General features: G+C 39.1%; 1 protein-coding gene across 1 annotated transcript in view; it reads left to right on the plus strand.

The window, feature by feature from the left end:
* CNGB3 (cyclic nucleotide gated channel subunit beta 3) overlaps positions 1 to 21,201 on the plus strand; it is a 174,904-nt gene that overhangs the window by 11,333 nt on the left and 142,370 nt on the right. The window contains exon 3 of the mRNA XM_052651974.1: positions 8,849 to 8,975. Within this exon, the coding sequence (XP_052507934.1) occupies positions 8,849 to 8,975 (127 nt within the window). The remainder of the gene's footprint in view (positions 1 to 8,848; positions 8,976 to 21,201) is intronic.

Here is a 21,201-nt window from a genome sequence, read left to right on the forward strand (position 1 = left end):
TGGGGGAAGGGACCCTGAGCCAAGGTATACAGGCAGCCTCTACAAGCTGGGAAAGATGAGGAAGCAGATTCTCTCCTAAAACCTCCAGAAAGAACACAGTCTGTCCTAAAATTTCTGACTTACAAAATTTCTGTTGTTTTACGCTGCTATATTTGTGATAATTTGCTATAGCAATAGAAAACTGACGAATATGGCTTTAAAACACTCCATACTTTTAAAAGTCACAATTAAAAAGATTTTTTTCTGTCCAGACAATCATGTGATTAATACTAAAGGCAGTGTTTTATACTAGAAAGGGCATTGATTTTAGAGTTTGACACTCCTGAATTCAAATTATAATTCCACTACTTACTAGTTTTTCTGTGACCTTAGTCAAGATATTAAATATCTGACTCAGAGCTTGCTCATATATGAAATAAGGATAATACTGTCACGACTAGGTTGTGGGTATGAATTTAAGTAATATAGGTAAAGCATTGAGCATTGAGGTTTGTAAATTCCAGTGTTGACAGAAGTCAGGGCGTGTGAGGATTGCACATGCCTGATCCAAAGAGCCCCGAGGCCACGCGGCTCCTACCAGCTGCTGCCATTTGGGGGTATGGGTCACATGCTTCCAGACATTCCATCTCCAGTCTAGAGAGACTGCAAAGACAAATCTTAGCTTGAAGTGTCCCAGTTTTCAAACATTGACTTTGTAAATGTTCACTGATTCCCCTTTTTTAAATCACTGAAGGAAAAACTGAATTCTTGTCAAATGTAACCCATATTACCATCCCGTGGCCTCTAACGCACCACGTGTAGGTTCTCCATGTTGCTCAAACCTGTGGACACTGACAGCCCTCAACAAGATGCTTTTAGTTCTCCTCTTAGCCTTCCCTTCCTCTCCACTTGTGCCTTTCAGCCCAGACTTTGTGCTGCGAACAGACTACAGCTGTGGGATCCCCCCAAACCCTCTGGGCCAAACAGCTCTCCACAAGCAAGATCCCCGTGCTCCAGGTCCAGCACAGTGCAGGTCTGCAGAGCATCCAAGGCCTCGCCAGCTCCCTCCATCTATCCAAACTGATGTAGCCTGCATCTCAGCTGATTCTTAACAGTTTGAACAGAGATCCAGAGAGACAAAAACAGCTCTAGAGCTTAAACTACTCTAAAAAATAGAACATGTTAATTTTTTAAAATATAGACCAAAAAAAGAGGGACAATCCTAGCTTATTTAAACAAGAGACCCTTCTTTGGGCTTTCTGGGTGGCTCAGACAGAAAAGAATCTACCTGCAATGCAGGAGCCCTGGGTTCGATACCTGGATCCAGAAGATCCGCTGGAGAATAGAATGGTTATCCTCACCAATATTCGTGCCTGGAGAATTCCATGGACAGAGGAGCCTGCCGCCTATGGTCCATGGGGTTGCAAAGAGTCAGACACCACTGAGCAACTACACCACTCTTTAGTCCTTGGCAGTAACAATTAACTTGTACAATTTAACTTGCCTTATGTGGGATAGAAAAATAGACAGACTATCTACTGAAATCTAATTTATAAATATCAGTAAATTCCCCATGTAAGAGCAAACAGCTTGACTGGCATCCAGAAGAGGAACTACTATGGTTAATTTTAGCATTATAGTCCATTCTCTGTGACTGTCAGTCCTATTCACCAGCTAAAGGTAAGGTGGGAATATAGAAACTACAACAACAAATGAATGAAATTTTTATCAAAATTGCTCCAAGCATGTTTCTCTGCTTCATCTGAAAAGAAATAGTCTTACATAGTATATAACTAGAATTATAGAGCTCACTAAGGAATATTCTTTCAAAAATGATACCTAAGGTAGTGATGGACAAAAGAAACGAGAAATGAATAAACTTGGCATGTGAATTTCTGAAAATGTAGTCTAGGAAAAAAAAAAAACAAAAACGGTGTCTTTTATGGTTTGAAATGAGGAAGAAAAGTCCCAACCACGCTGGGTTGGCAAGGGACAGAGGCGTAATCAGGGCACCCTGGGTGGCAAGGGTTCACTGTAAGAAAACGTGTGGATAACTGGAACTGAAAAAGCACTCTGGGGACAGAAGCTGTCTCAGGAGCTAATTGCCTTCTCTGCCTCTTGTTCACGGTCAACATGGCTTCAGTTCTCCAGACGGCTGTGTTCCTGTCTGCGTATCTCCTCTAGACTGCTCTCCCACCATCTATTCATTTCCTGGTCCGTAGTCCAGAGAGAGTGGCCTGCCTGACTCAGATAACAGCCATTGTTCTCAGTGCGCAGCCTCCATTACAGCATGGCGGTCACCCGGCAGCTGCGGACCGCCATCTTCTCTCGCGCGCAGAGCTCTGGGCGCCCTCAGGAACCGTGCCTGCATGTGACGTAGCGGAAGTGGGGGGCTGTGTTGCCTAAAAGGAGAAGTTAGGCAGAAAAATCATACTCGGTTTTAAATATCAAACAGAAAAGCAGACTGGGATCAAATACCTCAGTTTCCATCTTTTTTTTTTTTCTTTAACTAAAAACCTGAGACTGTAACCAATGTGAGTTAGATGGGTGTTTTTCCTCCTTTATTATTTTTTGGACAAAATGCCATTTTTTGTAGCTTGAATGATTTAAATATATTTGCATAATTCAGTTACATCGAACTCTATGTTTTTAGGCTTCTTTCTACTAAAAAAAATATAGGAAATCGCATTCTGCTTTCCAAATCCCTGGAATCCTTTCTAGTAAAAAAAAGTTCCTGTATACCCCACACACATTAATGCTGTGCAGACATGAAGGAGTTAATATAGTTTTGGGTTTTTTTAAGATAATTTTAATTTATTGTAGTCTGGCTGGTGGAACACTTTGTATTTATATTGCATTTTTCTCAAATGCAGTTTTTATCTAATCCTCACAGAAATCCCCATGACAAAAGTATTTCTCATTTTATGGATGAGGAAACTATTATAGAAAAGTGACTTATCTAGAGTCACCCAGAGAATTAGTGATGTAAGGATTAGAGCTCTCTATTTGGTACCTAGCACCAGTAAATCACCACTTTCCTTAATACCTACACATAAAATGTATTTTCTAGATGAATTATTCCCAACAAAATGTTCTGGAAATCAAGCATGGCGTTGAGAAAGTACCAGAGCTGATTCTGATACAGTACCAAAGCTACCTTATACGGATCTGTATTCTTTTTTGTTTGGTATTATTCCTTTTTTTACTTATGGAGATGCATGTTAAAGCAAAATCTGCCTAAATGTAAAAATCCCTTCAGGACTTTTTAGCATGTAGGGCTGCCTGGAGGAACTTCAACCTCTGACCAGAATCAAGGACCTCATCTGACACTCTTGGCACAAGCTTCTGCCTGCACACCTCCAGCAATGGGGCAATCACCGCCTCACAAAAAAGTGTGTTTCACTGTTAGACAAGTTTAAGAATGCTTGAGGTTTGTTTGTGTGTTTTATAAATTCCATGGATAGACTCCTCCTGTGCCTTCTGGACTGTGTGAAATAATTTTATTTTCTTGTCTATTTAATTGCCCTTCAAAGAATTGGAAATAATGGCTAGGTTGCTAGTTAATCTTCAGTACCTTAGCTAAAGAACTGAAGTTCCTCAACCCTACCTCTAATAAGAAGGTTTCCAGAACTCTCACCTACTCTGATTCCTTCTCCCTTAGATTTTGAAAAATTGCATGAGCACTTAATATAAAGTACTCCCTTTTTCTATTCTGTGACCTTTTAGGGCACTCCATCAGATTCCATTGTATATGCCTTGCTATAATGTGTGTCCGCTTCCTCCGTGTCATTTGACAATCTGCAAAGATGTAATGAAATTTCAAGTGTGATCAAAGTGCTATGTTATAATTAAAATTATTCTAAGGACACTTATAGTCTAGCAACTATAAAATTAATCACAAGCTGAGTCATAAAATAATCTTGGGTGCCCATTAATCATATGCTTCATAAACTGTGTTATTCACTTTTTAATGCCAAGTGTTTATTCATTAAGAGGAAAATAAATATCATTCATGCATCTAACCAGGGTACTCAGATTTAGTCTTTATTAATTCATCCAGCAACTACCACTCAGGTATTGTTGGTATCTAATAAAAAGAACAGAAGCAGAAGATATTAAGAGGTGGCAACAATACACAGAAGAATTTTACAAAAAATATCTTCATGACCCAGAAACCCATTGAAGATGTGATCGCTCACCTAGAACCAGACACCCTGGAATGCGAAATCAAGTGGGTCTTAGGAAGCATCACTATGAACAAAGTTAATGGAGGTGATAGAATTCCAAATGAGCTATTTCAAATCCTAAAAGAGATGCTGTGAAAGTGCTGCACTCAATATGCCAGCAAATTTGGAAAACTCGGCAGTGGCCACAGGACTGGAAAATGTCAGTTTTCATTCCAGTCCCAAAGAAGGGCAATGCCAAAGAATGTTCAAAATACTGCACAGTTGTACTCATCTCACATTCTAGCAGAGTAATGTTCAAAATTCTCCAAGCCAGGCCTCAACAGTACATGAAACAAGAACTTCCAGATGTTTAAGCTGGATTTAGAAAAGCCAGAGGAGCCAGAGATCAAATTGCCAACATCTGTTAGATCATCAAAAAAGCAAGAGAATTCCAGAAAGACATCTACTTCTGCTTTATTGATTACACCAAAGCCTTTGACTATGTGGATCACCACAAACTCTGGAAAATTCTCAAAGAGATGGGAATACCAGACCACATGACCTGCCCCCTGAGAAATCTGTATGCAGATCAAGAAGCAACAGTAGAACCAGACATGAAACAACAGACTGGTTCCAAATTTGAAAAGGAGTACATCAAGGCTGTATGTTGTCACCCTGCTTATTTAACTTGTATGCAGAGTACATCATGCAAAATGTCAGGCTGGATGAAGCACAAGCTGGAATCAAGATTGCTGGGAGAAACATCAATAACCTCAGATATGCAGATGACACCACCCTTACGGCAGAAAGTGAAGAGGAACTGAAGAGCTTCTTGATGAAAGTAAAAGAGGAGAGTGAAAAAATTGGCTTAAAACTCAACATTCAAAAAACAAAGATCATGGCATCTGGTCCCATCACTTCATGGCAAATAGATGGGGAAACAATGGAAACAGCGACTGACTTTATTTTCTTGGACTCCCAAATCACTGCAGATGGTGACTGCAGCCATGAAATTAAAAGATGCTTACTCCTTGGAAGAGAAGCTATAATCAACCTAGACAGAATATTAAAAGGCAGAGATATTACTTTGCTGACAAAGGTCCATCTACTCAGAGCTATGGTTTTTCCAGTAGTCAGGTGTGGGTGTGAGAGTTGGACTATAAAGAAAGCTGAGTGCTGAAGAATTGATGCTTTTGAACTGTGGTGTTGGAGAAGATTGCTGAGAGTCCCCTGGACTTCAAGGAGATCCAACCAGTCCGTCCTAAAGGAAATCAGTCCTGAATATACATTGGAAGGACTGATGTTGAAGCTGAAACTCCAATACTTGGGCCACCTGATGGGAAGAACTGACTCATTGCAAAAGACCCTGATGCTGGGGAAGATTGAAGGCAAGAGGAGTAGGGGATGACAGAAGATGAGATGGTTGGATGGCATCACAGACTCGATGGAGTTTGAGCAAGCTCCCAGAGTTGGTGATGGACAGGGAAGCCTGGCGTGCTGTAGTCCATGGGGTCGCAAAGCATCAGACATGACTGAAGGACTGAACTGAACTGAACTGAATAAAAAGAGGTTTGTTTTTGGAACAGAATCCATAATGTATTTGCTGTTTTAAGAGTTAGAAATTTAACTAAGTAATAAGGTCAGCTGCATCAAATATTCCAACCAATGAAAGCATTTTCAAGTCTTCTTTTTACATTCATCCAAAAAGAGCCACTTGAACCAATGCCTAATTAAGAACCTTATTCCCAAATTAGTTTCTTTATTTGAATCCCTCCTTTTGCACCAGTTATTTAGTGCCACTGATAAAATATAGAAGGTTGATAAATGTCATCAATCGTTTCCTCTCTTGAAGAGGAAAGCAGGTGTTTCACACCTACACAGGTCATCACCAAGCCCTGCTACAAGGGGGTCAGACAGTCTGGAGGTGTATTACTGAGGCCCGGCTGGAGACAGAATCCTCCAGGTTTTTGGAAATCGCTCAGTTCTCACCCTTGCACATTCAGTAAAAGCAGCCATATCAGAACACTCTGATATCTGCCATGGGTACACATTCCAGGGCCAAATTTGACCAAGTATCCTGATGAGATCTGGCAATGGTTAGACAATGTGCAAAGAGCACAGTTGGCAGGAAGGCTCATTCCGTTCGTTTGTGCAGCTACAAAAGAGGGAATCCTGCTGTCCCTGTGTGAAGCTGGGAACAAGTACAATGCCCAGCTCACAAAACTTTACCCAGATGCCAGTGCACGGTTTGCCATGTATTTTGGATTTCTCTTTCATGACGAAGATGATGCAAACAATGTGACCATCTGTTCCCACAAACAAATAACATGCTGCAGAGATGAAACGACACCCACACTGACTGTGGTTGATGGAGATCCTTTTGTTTTCAGTTCTCAGAGGTATTTTTTTTTTCAGTTGTTCTGCTTTGAATCCAAGAATGGAAAATAACTGGTTTCTCATCTTCATCAATAAGCTATGATTGAGGATTTATTTTATAATTGAAATGCTTATCCACAAGGCAAATTAGGCTATAATTAATTTCTAAATAGCCCAGATTCGTCATAATGGAGCATCATTTTAGAAAGGCTTGGTAATGTCTAGAGGAGACCTGGTAAGATGTGAAGATCTGCTTACTTAGTTTAATCCAAATGTTGTGGAATAAAGAAATATTCTTTATTAGAATGGAAGAAAATGACTGCTGCAAAATGATTGGTCATGTAATTGGTACTAGCAGAAAAGTAACACAGCAGAAATACATATGCTGTGGATTGAATTAGCAATGGAAGAGGAGGAAAAGTATAATATAACTTATACCCATGAGCCTCTATAAGAAGTAGTCACTAAAAATCTCCTAAGGAGTATTCTGTTTTACAGATTCTGCCTCTTTTATATTCAGGAGGGCTTTATCTGAATTCTTTTATTCATTTTTCATGTTCTACTTCAATCCTAATATTCTTTGGGGGACAGGTATTCCTAGAAATTCATATGTGCACAAAATAGCTCATAGCCCTTTCTCGGTCCAGACTCCTTTGATGAGCTCACGTTAACCCTAGATCCTCCCCATGGAAAAAAATGCATACACAACATATAGTCTCAAGGGTTCCAGTCCAGAAATGTACTGGACATCCACAGCCAGAGGTTAAGAACTCTGCTTTTAAATACCATACAGTGATTGCCCCCAATATCTGTAGACATAGGAAAAAAGAGTTGGCCATCCACTTTCTTAGGCAGCAATACATGGCACAGTGTCAAAGATCTGGAAAATGATTGTGGGAGGTGGATAAAAAATAGATATGACTTGAGCCAAATACATAAGGAAAATTCTTCTCTTTATTTCTATTCAAGTTTTTAGTACATAATGACGTGTGGAAAGTGTGTGTTTCCTATCTTCCAGCCAAAATTACTTTAATTTCAAAACAAAGGTAAATAGATGCAAAATGAAAAAAAAATCATCTTGGAAAATCCAGGAGTTTGTTGTATATTGTGTTAGTCACTCAGCCATGTCTGACTCTTTGCAATCCCATGGACTATAACTCGCTAGGATCCTCTGTCCATGGAATTCTCCAGGCAAGAATACTGGGGTGGGTTGCTATTCTCTTCTCCAGGGGATCTTCCCAACCCAGGAATCAAACCCTGATCTGGCCGTATCGCAGGGAGATTTTTTACTGAGTCAGCAGATAATTTTTTTTTAATTGCAAGTAATGACTTTATTCTTGAAACATGTTCTTGAAAAGCTTAGTATATTGAAAACTTTTAGATGGATCATAGCAATTTTGATATTAAAAGACTTGTATGATGAAAACTTTTGTAAAGTAAGTGATCATCTCCTCATTTATCAGTTTTGCATACCCAAATTTTCAATACTGTGTTGGCTTAAGTCTTTAAAATTAAAATGTACTATAATAAAATAAGAATCATTATTTGTGCTTTGATTTCATTTCCTAAACATAGTACATCCAATTAAAAATAAATTAGAAACTGAATAATGAATTAAATTGTATTCACTGTATTTCTTTGCTCCCTCTATATTTTCTTTTTATATTAAACCATTTACTTTCATTAAAATCTTCTCTAAAATTCAAATATTTACCCATGAATTGATTATTCTCTGGGTAAATTACAATTTAAACTATATTAATTGGAAATTGTATTTGTAGGTTTGAATGAAAAAATAAAAAATGAATCAAACACATGATTAGCTTGCATTGGTTCTTCAGAAAAGAGGTCACAGCTAAAATGATCAAATCAAAAATCATTTTTATCAAAAAGCAAAATTAGAATGCAAAATTCTAAATACCAATGGCATCCTTTCTGCCTATTTTATTTTTCTGAATTTCTGATGAATCAATTTCAGCCATAAATTATGACTACTTTAGCAAACTGAAAATGCCTTTTGAATGTTAATTATTTTGAATATTAATCCTTATTAATCTCAGCTTTGCTAATATAAAAAAGAAATTATACCATGTGAAATTTTTGTTGCATAATGCACCACATTTAAGTGTATTTTTTAATCATTCTGAAGGTTCTGCATGTTATTAACATCTCCTGAATAAGATCCTACTTTGTTCAGAGGAATCTGAGAGGAGGTGTTCTGGAGAAGACTATCCTGAAAAAACAAAACAAGCATCATCTGCTGTCCAACACAGCTGTATTAAGAGTGGCATATATTCTTCTATTTATATGTTGTTTCTTTTCCACAGATAAAGTCTCTGAGAAAAATACACATGAAGATAAGACCACAAACCCTGACTCTCAAAATCCAACAGCATCAACTGGTGCAAAACCAGAGCAGAAGGAAATGGGGACAGGGAAAGAAGACCCGGTCAGGTAAGAACTCAATAAAACACCTAATTCTGCACTCGGAAGTTCGAACAGCTAGTCCTCACGGAAATGACTGAGCGACTTTCACACTTGCCCGGTCCTCACTCTAGCTGAGCACAGGCCGGGAGAACTACAGCAGTCACACGGCGCAGGGAACCCGGGCCGGAGCTACAGCATGGTTTCTGTCTGTCCAGCTCACTGTTCCTTAGCAGCCCGCCAAGGCCGCGAACCAGGATCTTCAGGCAGCCAGTTGGCCATAGTCCATAGTACACCGAGGAAAACATTGTAGTCACATGTCTGAGTCATTAATATCATCTTGCCAACAGCCTACATATTTACGAGACTTGAGTCTTTTTAAAGGACTTGAAGAGAATGTATGATTCTTCTCTGAATTCACAACGAAATAGCTACTTCAATACTGCAAACATTTTATTGTTGCAGAAGATTATTATTTCCTTTCATCTGCTAAATAAAGTGTGATATGATAGCCAAGAATAATTACAGAAAGAGATAATCTTTATGCCACTGAAGGAATACAGTTATATAAATACTTCCCACAAAATTACTGGATATATCTCAAAGGAAATGGCAGTTTCCATGTGAATCAGCAAATCCACAATAAAACCCAATCTGAAGCTCCTTCACTTGGCCACCGCTTGACATGTTATTATGTGTCTGCTGATCCAATTTGAATTGCTTGACTATAGTCAATATAATTGAAATAAGCGTACCCTTCTTATTTAAGAGGCAAGAAAAGCTGTCATTTCTAAAAAAGTGAAAAGTACCTTTGCTTCTCCTCCACCCCCTATTCCCACTTCTCTCCCAGCAGCCCTACTGTATTAAACTGTGAGCTGCCAAGAGGTGTTACAATGATAATCTGGGACCCAGTGTGTTGGGTTGAACAACAGGCATCAGAAAGAGTGCATTTTCAGTAAGTGTAGATTTGACTGTATAAGAAAATAAATTCAAGCTTACTCTACCGCACATACAAAAAATAGCTTGACAAAAATTAAACATGACATTTTATTTAGGCAGAGAGAAGATACTTAAACTCTGAAGTAAATATTAGACTCTCAAAACTGGGATAAGTATTTATATTATACCTGTAACGGTTGGCGTTTATAGACGTTTTACAGTCCTTCTGGTGAGCCACTGCTGTCTTTACTGCAAAGACAAGCCGCCAAGGCACAAAGAGGTTAATTAGTTCGCCTCTAGTCGTAGGGTCAGCTCCGCCAAGACCAGAGAGCGGAAGAGTCAGATCCCGGAGTGGAACTCTCCCTGCCTCCCACCAGTACACGCGCTGTTAATCAACAGCTTAACTTTTTGAACTGATCTCTCTTTCTAGCATTTATTTTAGTATATTTTATTTTTTGTAACAACCAGGATGATAGGTAGTTTTTCAAAGGACTGAAGTGAAAGCCGTAACTAATATTTTTAGGGATGCATTCTTCTTCACCTAACAGAGTGCTTTCACTTTTCTGAAGTATGAAAATGGAGACATTTCAGTCACTCAGAAAATGGGTCATATCTTAAACACACAGAACTCCTGGACATGGCCTTGTCTGTTACCCCAGTGCATTGTTCCTTCCCCTTCTTCCTATCTCTCTGCACCAGTCCCATTTCAGACTCCTGTACTCATGAGCTGATTACTCTCTGGAATGTTCGATTATTCATTTGGTAATATGGGCTTCTCAGGTGACTCAGACAGTAAACAATTCACCTGCAATGCTGAAAACCTGGGTTCAATCCCTGGGTCAGGAAGAGGCCCTGGAGAAGGGAAGGACAACCCACTCCAGTTTTCTTGCCTGAAGAATCCCATGGGCAGAGGACCCTGGCAGGCGACATCCCACGGGGTCACAAGGAGTCAGACACAACTGAGTGACTAACACTTTCACTTTGCAATATAAGCAGCAAAATCTCTTGAGAATTCCTGACAAACTGAGTAGACCCATGTTAGTTTAAAGCTCTGGCTTTATAGCCAAACACACTTTTCCTCAGGATTGCGGGAGAACCAGTTACATTGAAGGAGCAGCTTAAAAGGGTGCCTGGAAATTCCAGTGTCACTTTTGACTAATATGACTAGAAATCCTAATTTTAAATCCCATGGAGGACTTACCAAAGCCTTCCTCTTTTGATTTCACAGGCTTCAATGGTACCACATCTTGAGTCCTAAAGAGCAGAGGTTTTGTACATAACTAGAAAATATCAATGGTAAAATAAATTTCTATTAAAAGTATTATTTCACAACACTCTCAATGAGTAAAAATGATTTTTATATCTTCAGTTATTAAAAATCAACAACTTTACTTCACTCTGTATAATAGGCTCCAGTTTCATCCACCTCATTAGAACTGATTCAAATGTATTCTTTTTAATGGCGGAGTAATACTCCATTGTGTATATGTACCACGGCTTTCTTATCCATTCATCTGCTGATGGACATCCAGGTTGCTTCCATGTCCTGGCTATTATAAACAGTGCTGCGATGAACATTGGGGTACACGTGTCTCTTTCAATTCTGGTTTCCTTGGTGTGTATGCCCAGTAGTGAGATTGCTGGGTCATAAAGCAGTTCTATTTCCAGTTTTTTAAGGAATCTCCACACTGTTCTCCATAGTGGCTGTACCAGTTTGCATTCCCACCAACAGTGTAAGAGGCTTCCCTTTTCTCCACACCCTCTCCAGCATTTATTGCTTGTAGACTTTTGGATCACAGCCATTCTGACTGGTGTGAAGTGGTACTTCATTGTGGTCTTGATTTGCATTTCTCTAATAATGAGTGTATGTTGAGCATCTTTTCATGTGTTTGTTAGCCATCCGTATGTCTTCTTTGGAGAAATTTCTGTTTAGTTCTTTGGCCCATTTTTTGACTGGGTCGTTTATTTTTCTGGACTTGATCTGCAGGAGTTGCTTGTATATTTTTGAGATTAGTTGTTTGTCAGTTGCTTCATTTGCTATTATTTTCTTCCATTCTGAAGGCTGTCTTTTCACCTTGCTTATAGTTTCCTTTGTTGTGCAGAAGCTTTTAAGCTTAATTAGGTATACTAATGCATATATATGGAATTTAGAAAGATGGTAACAATAACCCTGTATGCGAGACAGCAAAAGAGACACAGATGTATAGAACAGGCTTTTGGACTCTGTGGGAGAGGGAAAGGGTGGGATGATTTGGGAGAATGGCATTGAAACATGTATAATATCATATACGAAATGAATCGCCAGTCTAGGTTTGATGCATGATACTGGATGCTTGGGGCTGGTGCACTGGGACGACCCAGAGAGATGGTATGGGGAGGGAGGAGGGAGGGGGGTTCAGGATGGGGAACACGTATACACCCGTGGCAGATTCATGTTGATGTATGGCAAAACCAATACAATAGTGTAAAGTAATTAACCTCCAATTAAAATAAATAAATTTATATTTTAAAAATTCAACAACTTTAAACCTGGGCAAGGTCAGGTTTTAAAAAGCTTCCTCTCCTTGAAAAACATGAAGGATTTGATTGATTGCAGGTGCTAAATATAGAAGCTGTGTGAATGACACTCTCACCTTAACTTTTTGAACTTAAAAAAGTTAGATTATTAATAAATAAAACTTAAAGCCAGGTTTTTTACTCTAAGTGCATCTGTTTTATCCTCTGACCTAAGCCATGGGTTGAATAGGAATTATGTGTCTAAGCTGATTGATTAGTACTGGGGAGAATGCTTGTTGTAGATTTTTCTGACTTTGTGTGTAACGTGCACTGTGATAGTATTGATTATGCCTTTAGTTTCTGTCACACTTAGCAAAAGATATGCCAGAGGTAGATAACAAGAGAACCAACAGGATATAGATATAAATATATTTTTAACAACAAGATTGTTGTTGTTCAGTCAATCAATCATGCCCATCTCTTTGTGACCCCATGGACTGCAGCATGCCAGGCTTCCCTGTCCTTCACCATCTCCTGGAGCTTGAACAAACTCATGTCCATCAAGTCGGTGATGCCATCCAACCATCTCATTCTCTGTCCTCCCCTTCTCCTCCTGCCTTCAATCTTTCCCAGCATCGGGGTCTTTTCCAGTGAGCCAGTTAGTTCTTCACATCAGGAGGCCAAAGTATTGGAGCTTCAGCTTCAGTATCAGTCCTTCCAAGGTATATTCAGGTTTGATTTCCTTTAGCATTGATAGGTTTGATCTCCTTGCAGTCCAAGGGACACTGAAGAATTTTCTCCAACACCACAGTTAAAAAGAATCAGTTCTTCAATGCTCCACCTTCTTTAGAGCCCAGCTCTCACATCCATACATGACTACTGGAAAAATCATAGCTTTGACTAGATGCATCTTTATTGGCAAAATAATGTCTCTGCTTTTTAATATGCTGTCCAGTTTTGTCATAGCTTTTCTTCCAAGGAGCAAGTGTCTTTTAATCTCATGACTGCAGTCACCATCTGCAGGGATTTTGGAGCCCAAGAAAAGAAAGTGAGTGACTGTTTCCCCATCTATTTGTCATGAAGTGATGGGCCCGGATGCCATGATCTTCGTTTTCTGAATATTGAGTTTTAAGCCAAATTTTTCACTCTCTTCTTTTGCCTTCATCAAAAAGCTCTTTAGTTCCTCTTTGCTTTCTGCCATAAGGGTGGTGTCATCTGCATATCTGAGGTTATTGATATTTCTCCCAGCAATCTTGATTCCATTTTGTGCTCATCCAGCCCAGCATTTTGCATGATGTACATGGCATATAAGTTAAATAAGCAGGGTGACAATATACAGCCTTGACATACTCCTTTCCCAATTTGAAACTAGTCTGTTGTTCCATGTCTAGTTCTAACTGTTGCTTCTTAACTTGCATACAGGTTTCACAGGAAGCAGTTAAGGTGGTCTGGTATTACTGTCTCTTTAAGAATCGTTCAGTTTGTTGTGATCCACACCGTCAAAGGCTTTAGTGTAGTCAATGAAGCAGAAGTAGATGTTTTCTGGAATTCTCTTGCTTTGTCTATGATCCAATGGATGCTGGCAATTTGATCTCTGGTTCCTCTACCCTTTCTAAATTCAGCTTGTACATCTGAAAGTTCATGTTCACATACTGTTGAAGCCTGGCATGGAGAATTTTGAGCATTACTTTGCTAGCATGTGAAATGAGTGCAATAGTGTGGTAGTTTGAACATTCTTTAGCATTGCCCTTCTTTGGGATTAGAATGAAAACATACCTTTTCCAGTCTTGTGTATAAACAAGACTTTATGTATATAAAGAGATTTATTTTAAGGAATTGTCTCCCATGATAATGGAGGCTGGGAAGCCCCAACATCACCAATCAGTGAGCTAGAGACCCAGGAGAGCCAATGACATAGTTCAGGTCTAAATCTGAAAATCTCAGGATTGATGGTACAATTCCAGTTCGAAAGCTTGCAAGCTCAAGACTCCAGAAGGCACAAAGAGTCTGAAGGCAGGAAGAGCTCTTGTCCCTGCCAGAAGGAGCCCCTCTCACTCATAGGAGGGTCCGCCTGTTTGTTCTGCTTATGCAGGCCCTCAGCTGATTGGACACACAGCTGTGTGCTCTGGCTGTGGCTGTGAGGGTGTTTTGAATGACTTTAACATTTGAATATGTAGACTAAGTAAAGCAGACTGCCCTCTCTAAGGTAAGTGGCCCTCATCAGATCAGTTGAGGGCCTGCATAAGTAGAACAAAACGGCTGACCCTCCTGTGAATGAGAGACTCCTGGCAATGGCAGGAGCTCTTCCTGCCTTCAGACTCTGTGCCTCCTGGGGTCTTGAGCTTGCCAGCTTTTAAACTGGAATTATGCCATCAATCCTGAGACTTTCAGATTTAGACCTGAACTATGTCATTGGCTCTCCTGGGTCTCTAGGTGGTCCTAGCGGTAAAGAACCCACCTCCCAATGCAGGAGACATAAGAGGTGCAGATTCCATCCCTGAGAAGATCCTCTGGAGGAGGGCTTGGCAATCCACTCCAATATTCTTGCCTGGAGAATCTCATGGACAGAGGAGCCTGGCAGGACATGGTCCATAGGATTGCAAAGAGTTGGACTTAACTGTCGTGACCTGGCTCTCATGCACAAATACCTGGGACCCTGTGGCCCAGGGTAGGTGACACATACTATTAATTATCACACCATCTCCATTACTCACATAAAGCAGTTGAAACTATACAAGTCCTTGTTTTTCTGATGCTAAAATATGGTCTTTTCTCACCATTTCACAGCCCTTTCTTACCTGCAATGGACTGAATGTTTGTGCTCCTTCAAAATTCATGTGCTCAAATTCTAACCCCCAATGTGATAGTGTTAGAAGATTGGGTCTTTAGGAGGTGGACTCCATCATAAATGAAATTCTTGCCCTTATAAAGAGGCCCTTGAGAGCCCTCTTGTCCTCTTTCCACTGTGAGAGAATACAAGAATCCTATAAAACAGAAGAGAGCTCTCACCAGGACCCAACTATGCTGGCACAGTGATCTCAGACTTCCAACCTCCAGAACTGTGAGAAATGAATTTCGGTTGTTTACATGCTACCAGTCCATTGTATTTGTTATAGCAATCTAAACTGAGAAAGACATCACCCAACTCTTTAACTTACAGCCTCAGTATGCTTAGACATACACAACAATGCCCTTCCTCATTATGCCACAGAAGAGAAATTCTAATGTTAACTATTTACAAAGTTAGGCTACATGTTTAAAAAATATTCTCTTTTCTCAAATACAGTTTTGTGAGGATAGAGGAGTATGAATATATGCCGAAGCCAAACTGACATATTATTTATGTCTATTAGCTCTTTATGCAAACACAAAAAGGTGAGTAAAGTTTATATTATTATTATAAAGATGTGAATTCATAAAATAAAATCACTGTTGTGATCCTGTGATTTTTTTAATCCAACTCCCAAGAATTTTCTAAATACAGCCTAAAATTAATTTTCTAGCCATAGTAATAGTATTTATCTCAGATACGTGTCAGCCCAGGAGGAGATTTCTTTTCAAGATATCCAAGATTACATGTCTACCTTTCTGACTCCATTCTGAATCCATTTGTGGTAAACTAGTTTATTTCTTTCTATATTTATTATTTTTTATATCATTTCAGAATTTTTGTAAACTGTTTAGCCAAGGGGAAAATGTTCTTTGCAAATATTCCCAGAAAAAAAAAAACAACCAACTCATTATCTTGTCAGATGAATCATTTAGCTTCTAAAAGACATGGGGTTCACCCCCTGGAAAGTCCCAGTGATGCCGTGTGTCCATTACTAAGAAAAACAGCCTGTTTCTGGCATTCCATCTCAGCACAGTCTTATTTTTTAATATAAAAAAGTGTATTTTGATGGACGCTAATGAATAGCAAGCAAAAGAAGATGTGTTTTGCCTGGAAATGTCAAATAGCTATGTCTGAAAAGGAGACAACGTTGAATGCCTGATAGGTTAAGTGGTTGAGGACGAACAAGCAAGTGAGTGAGAAGTTCAGTGCCCGTGGCGGGGTGCACTGCAAGACTGGCTTTTACCGTCTAGTATATGGCTTTTCCTCGCCGCCGCTACCCATCATGCCAAGAAGGAAGGTTATTTCTTTGAAGAGTCTTCTTTGTTCGTAATAGCAATCAGTCTCTATTTGGGTGGTTTTCAAATAAGCAGTACTTCACAGCAGGGACAATGAGAACAGAATAGAATCCAGAGTCTTATCAGCACTCATAAACACTGATGTTCATTGTCTTGTAGCTAGAAAAGGCAAGAATCACTGCCAGAAAGACACTTAAAAATCCATATGTGACTTTATTATTGAAGTAGAAAAAGAATGGCAGCTATCAAGTTTACAAAATAAAATACAATTGATACTGTAAAAATGTATAAGATCGTAGAAACCATAAAATCAGCTACCCATTTGCTGATTTTCTGAGATGAATAATAAAGAATGATGCACCATTACACTTGCTGCTACTGCTGAGTCGCTTCAGTCGTGTCCAACTCTGTGTGACCCCATAGCCGGCAGCCCACCAGGCTCCCCCATCCCTGGGATTCTCCAGGCAAGAACACTGGAGTGGGTTGCCATTTTAACCCCTATTAAAATTTGCCTCTATGGTAAGCAATACTTTTATAATTAGGCATTGCAAACACTTTTAACAACAGATTGGCAACTCATATTAATAATGATTGCTGACTATATTTCTAGCAATATGGCAGACTAAATATTTATATTAATAGAAAACTCTTTGAGGAGAATGTAATTAAATCTACTAGGTAAAATGCAAAACCTACATTTGAAAGCATTCCCCAGCTAGTGAAAAATAAATTCTTCTGATAGAAAGTTTTAGAAACTGGGTGTTTGCCTTGAGGATTTTTCGAAACTCTACAACCTAGATCTGAGTTGAAATATATCACTAGTGAAATAAAACCTGGGATTAAACTGGATGTAAAAACAGATTGGAAATTCTTTCATAAAACTAGAATTCCACCAGGTAACCCACTGAAGAGTAAACTATTTCTCAGAGAGAAAAAGCTTGAGTAATACTTGGCCTTTGTCCTGATTTTGAGTGGGAAAAATGGAAGAAATTTAAAACTGGGGAGGGAGGCAGGGGATGGGGAAGAAAAGAGGAAAGAAAAGGGGAGGAGATGAAAGGGAAAGGAAGAAAAGGAAAAGGGAGAAAAAAAATTATTAGCCACAAGTCGGTATTCATATAAGCCTGGAACCAAGATTCTTATACTATCTGTATCCTAAAAAAAAAAATTGAAGCTAAAAAACATTTTAAATAATTAAGTTTGAAAGCCCAGATATCTTCAAAAATCCAACAAAATTTGGAAGATAGTAAACCTTAAAACCACATCTCAAAATATCCCTATTGATTAAAGTCCAATTTTAGTCCAATTTATTCAAAAATTACTAAACATATGAGGAAATAAATAACTATGAACAACATTGCAGAAGCAACAAACTGCAGAATCAGACTCTTAAAAACCTACAGAGGATGAAATTATCCAAAATAGTATATTGCATAAAATAAGTATGCTATATATATTAAATGGAGAAGGAAATGGCAACCCACTCCAGCACTCTTGCCTGGAAAATCCCATGGATGGAGGAGCCTGGTAGGCTACAGTCCATGGGGTCGCTGAGGGTCGGACACGACTGAGTGACTTCACTTTCACTTTGCACTTTCATGCATTGGAGAAGGAAATGGCAACCCACTCCAGTGTTCTTGCCTGGAGAATCCCTAGGACAGGGAGCTAGAAAAGATTGAAAATAAGACAAGAAACATCCGAACTGACAAGGTATTTTTGCAAATTAACTGAGAAAAACATCTAGAAACAAAAAATATAACCTCTAAAATTAGCAAGTTAGTGAGCTAGACCACAGATTAGAGAGTTGAAGAGCTAGCAAAGTGGATGACAAATTGGAAGAAATCACCCAAACTTCCACCAGAAAGAAAAAGGATAAAAGCTATGAGCAATAGATTAAAATTAAGAAGTGTGGAGGCAAGCATGAAAAGATAGAAAATGCATATAATCAGAATTCCAGAAAAAAAGATAATAAATAGAATGGTGGAGAATAAACATTCAAAGAGATATTCAAAGAGTTTTTATTCCAATCCCAAAGAAAGGCAATGCCTAAGAATGTTCAAATTACCGTACAATTGCACTCATTTCACATTCTAACAATATGATGCTCAAAATCCTTCAAGCTAGGCTTCAGTGTACATGAACAACTTTCAGATGTACAAGCTGGATTTAGAAAAGGCAGAGGAACCAGAGATCAAATGGCTAACATCCACTGGATCACAGAAAAAAACAAGGGAATTCCAAAAAAATTCTACCTCTGCTTCTCTGACTATGCTAGCCTTTGACTATGAATCACAACAAATGTGGAAAATTCTTAAAGATATGGAAATACCAGACCACCTTACCTGTCTTCTGAGAAACCTATATGTGGGTTAAGTTCTATTCGTAGAACTGGATATGGAAGTGACTAGTTCCCAATTGGTAATGGAGTACAACAAGGATGTACATTGTCACCCTCCTTTGTCCATAGGATTCTCCAAGTTAAGAGTACTGGAATGGGTTGCCATTCCCTTCTCCAGGGGATCTTCCAGACCCAGAGATCAAATCCCAGTCTCCTGCATTGCAGGCAGATTCTTTACTGTCTGCGCCACCAGGGAAGTCAGAATGTACATGCAGAGTACATTATGTGAAATGCCATGCTTGATGACTCACAAGCTAGAATCAAGATTCCCGGAAGTAATATCAACCACTTCAGATATGGAGATGATACCACTTTAATAGTAGAAAGTGAGGAGGAACTAAAGAGCCTCTTGATGAAGGTGAAAGAGAAAAGTAGAAAAGCTGGCTTAGAAGTCAACATTCAAAAAGCAAAGATTATGGCAAATAGATGCAGAAAAAGTGGAAGCAGTTACAGATTTTATCTTTTTGGCTTCCAAAGTCATTGTGGATGGTGACTGCAGTTATGAAATTAAAAGACACTTGCTCCCTTGGAAGAAAAGCTATAACAAACCTAGACAACATATTAAAAAGCAGAGACATCACTTGGCCAACAAAGATCCATATAAGCTATCATTTTTCCAGTGGTCAGGTACAGTTGTGAGAGTTGGACTATAAAGAAGGCTGAGCACTGAAGAATTGACGCTTTTGAGCTATGGTTCTGGAGAAGACTGTTGAGAGTCCCTTGGACAGCAAGGAGATCAAACCAGTCCATCCTAAAGGAAATCAGTCCTGAATGTTCACTGGAAAGACTGATGCTGAATCTGAAGCTCCAATACTCTGGCCACCTGATGCCAACAGCCGACTCATTGGAAAAGACCCTGATGCTGGGAAAGACTGAGGGCAGGAGGAGAAGGAGACAACAGAGGATGAGATGGTTGGATGGCATCACTGACTCAAAGAACATGAGACTGAGCAAACTCAAGGTATAGTGAAGGACAAGGATGCCTGGCATGCTGCAGTTCATGGAGTCACAAAGAGTCAGACATGACTTAGATACTGAAGAGCAACAAATCCTAAATATATTCTAGTAAAACTTAAAAGTACAAAAGACAAAACAAAAAAGATTTTAATTAAAAAAATACAGGCCACATAAAATAGGAAAAATAAACTAATATCTGACTTAACTGTAACAGTGGAAACTAGTAGACAGGAGAATAACATTATCATGTTTCTAAAAGTAATAGTCTAGAGTTGTCTACCTGGTGAAATTATTATTCAAAAATGATCATAAAACTGAGATACTTTCAGTCAAGCAAAAAGAAGAGAGCTTAGAAATGTTTTAATGTATACTTTAGGGAAAAAAAAAAACTATCTGAGGAAGAAATACTCACACTGGGGTAGTCAGAGATCAGACAAGAAAAAGAATTTATTGCAAATATTTCAATAAAAATACCAACTATTCATTTAACTAATAAATAGTTAATTTAACATTAATTTATTATACTTAATTCTACATTATTATTCTAAATATTATACAAAGAATTCTGCAGTTTAAGAATTGTTGTAAGAGGTAGGAGAGCTGCCTGTAAGTTCAAGGGTGGAAATTGCAATCCAGAAATTAGAAAAGTGCAGAAATTAGCTGCCAATGCCACAGCTGCCCCTTAATTTCAAAGGTGCAGACTGGCAGTAGAATATAGATTCTGAAGAAGGCTTAAGAAGATCTGCTGATTCTGAGGAAACATGCTCTGGTCTTCTGCCAGATGACAACTTCCTTTTAACTTTCAAATTGCCTACAAAAGTCTCTCATTGGTGGAATTTAAATCAGAACCCTTCTGGCAGAGGAGTCTTAAAAATAAGGTTCCCAGGACTTCAGACAGTGCAATAACATGGAAGAGTGTATAAGGAGCAGAAATGCTACTGATTGCAAATAGACAATTCAGCACAGAGATTCAATAAAAAATGAATGAAGGAAAACATGTGGACAAACAGAAGCAAACACTGACACCGTGAAATAATCATGAAAGTGAAATGTTAGTTGCTCAGCCACGTTCAACGCTTTGCGACCAGATGGACTGTAGCCCGCCAGGCTCCTCCATCCATGGGATTCTCCAGGCAAGAATACCGGAGTCGGTCGCCATGCCCTTCTCAGGGGATCTTCCCAACCCAGGGATTGAACCTGGGTCTCCTGCACTGCAGGCGGATGCTTGACCATCTGAGCCACCAGCGAAATAATTACAATAATGTCTAAACTGAAGGAGAAGGCAATGGCAACCCACTCCAGTACTCTTGCCTGGAAAATCCCATGGACAGAGGAGCCTGG

Source organism: Budorcas taxicolor, chromosome 14 (assembly GCF_023091745.1).
Source record: "Budorcas taxicolor isolate Tak-1 chromosome 14, Takin1.1, whole genome shotgun sequence".
NCBI lineage: Eukaryota > Metazoa > Chordata > Mammalia > Artiodactyla > Bovidae > Budorcas > Budorcas taxicolor.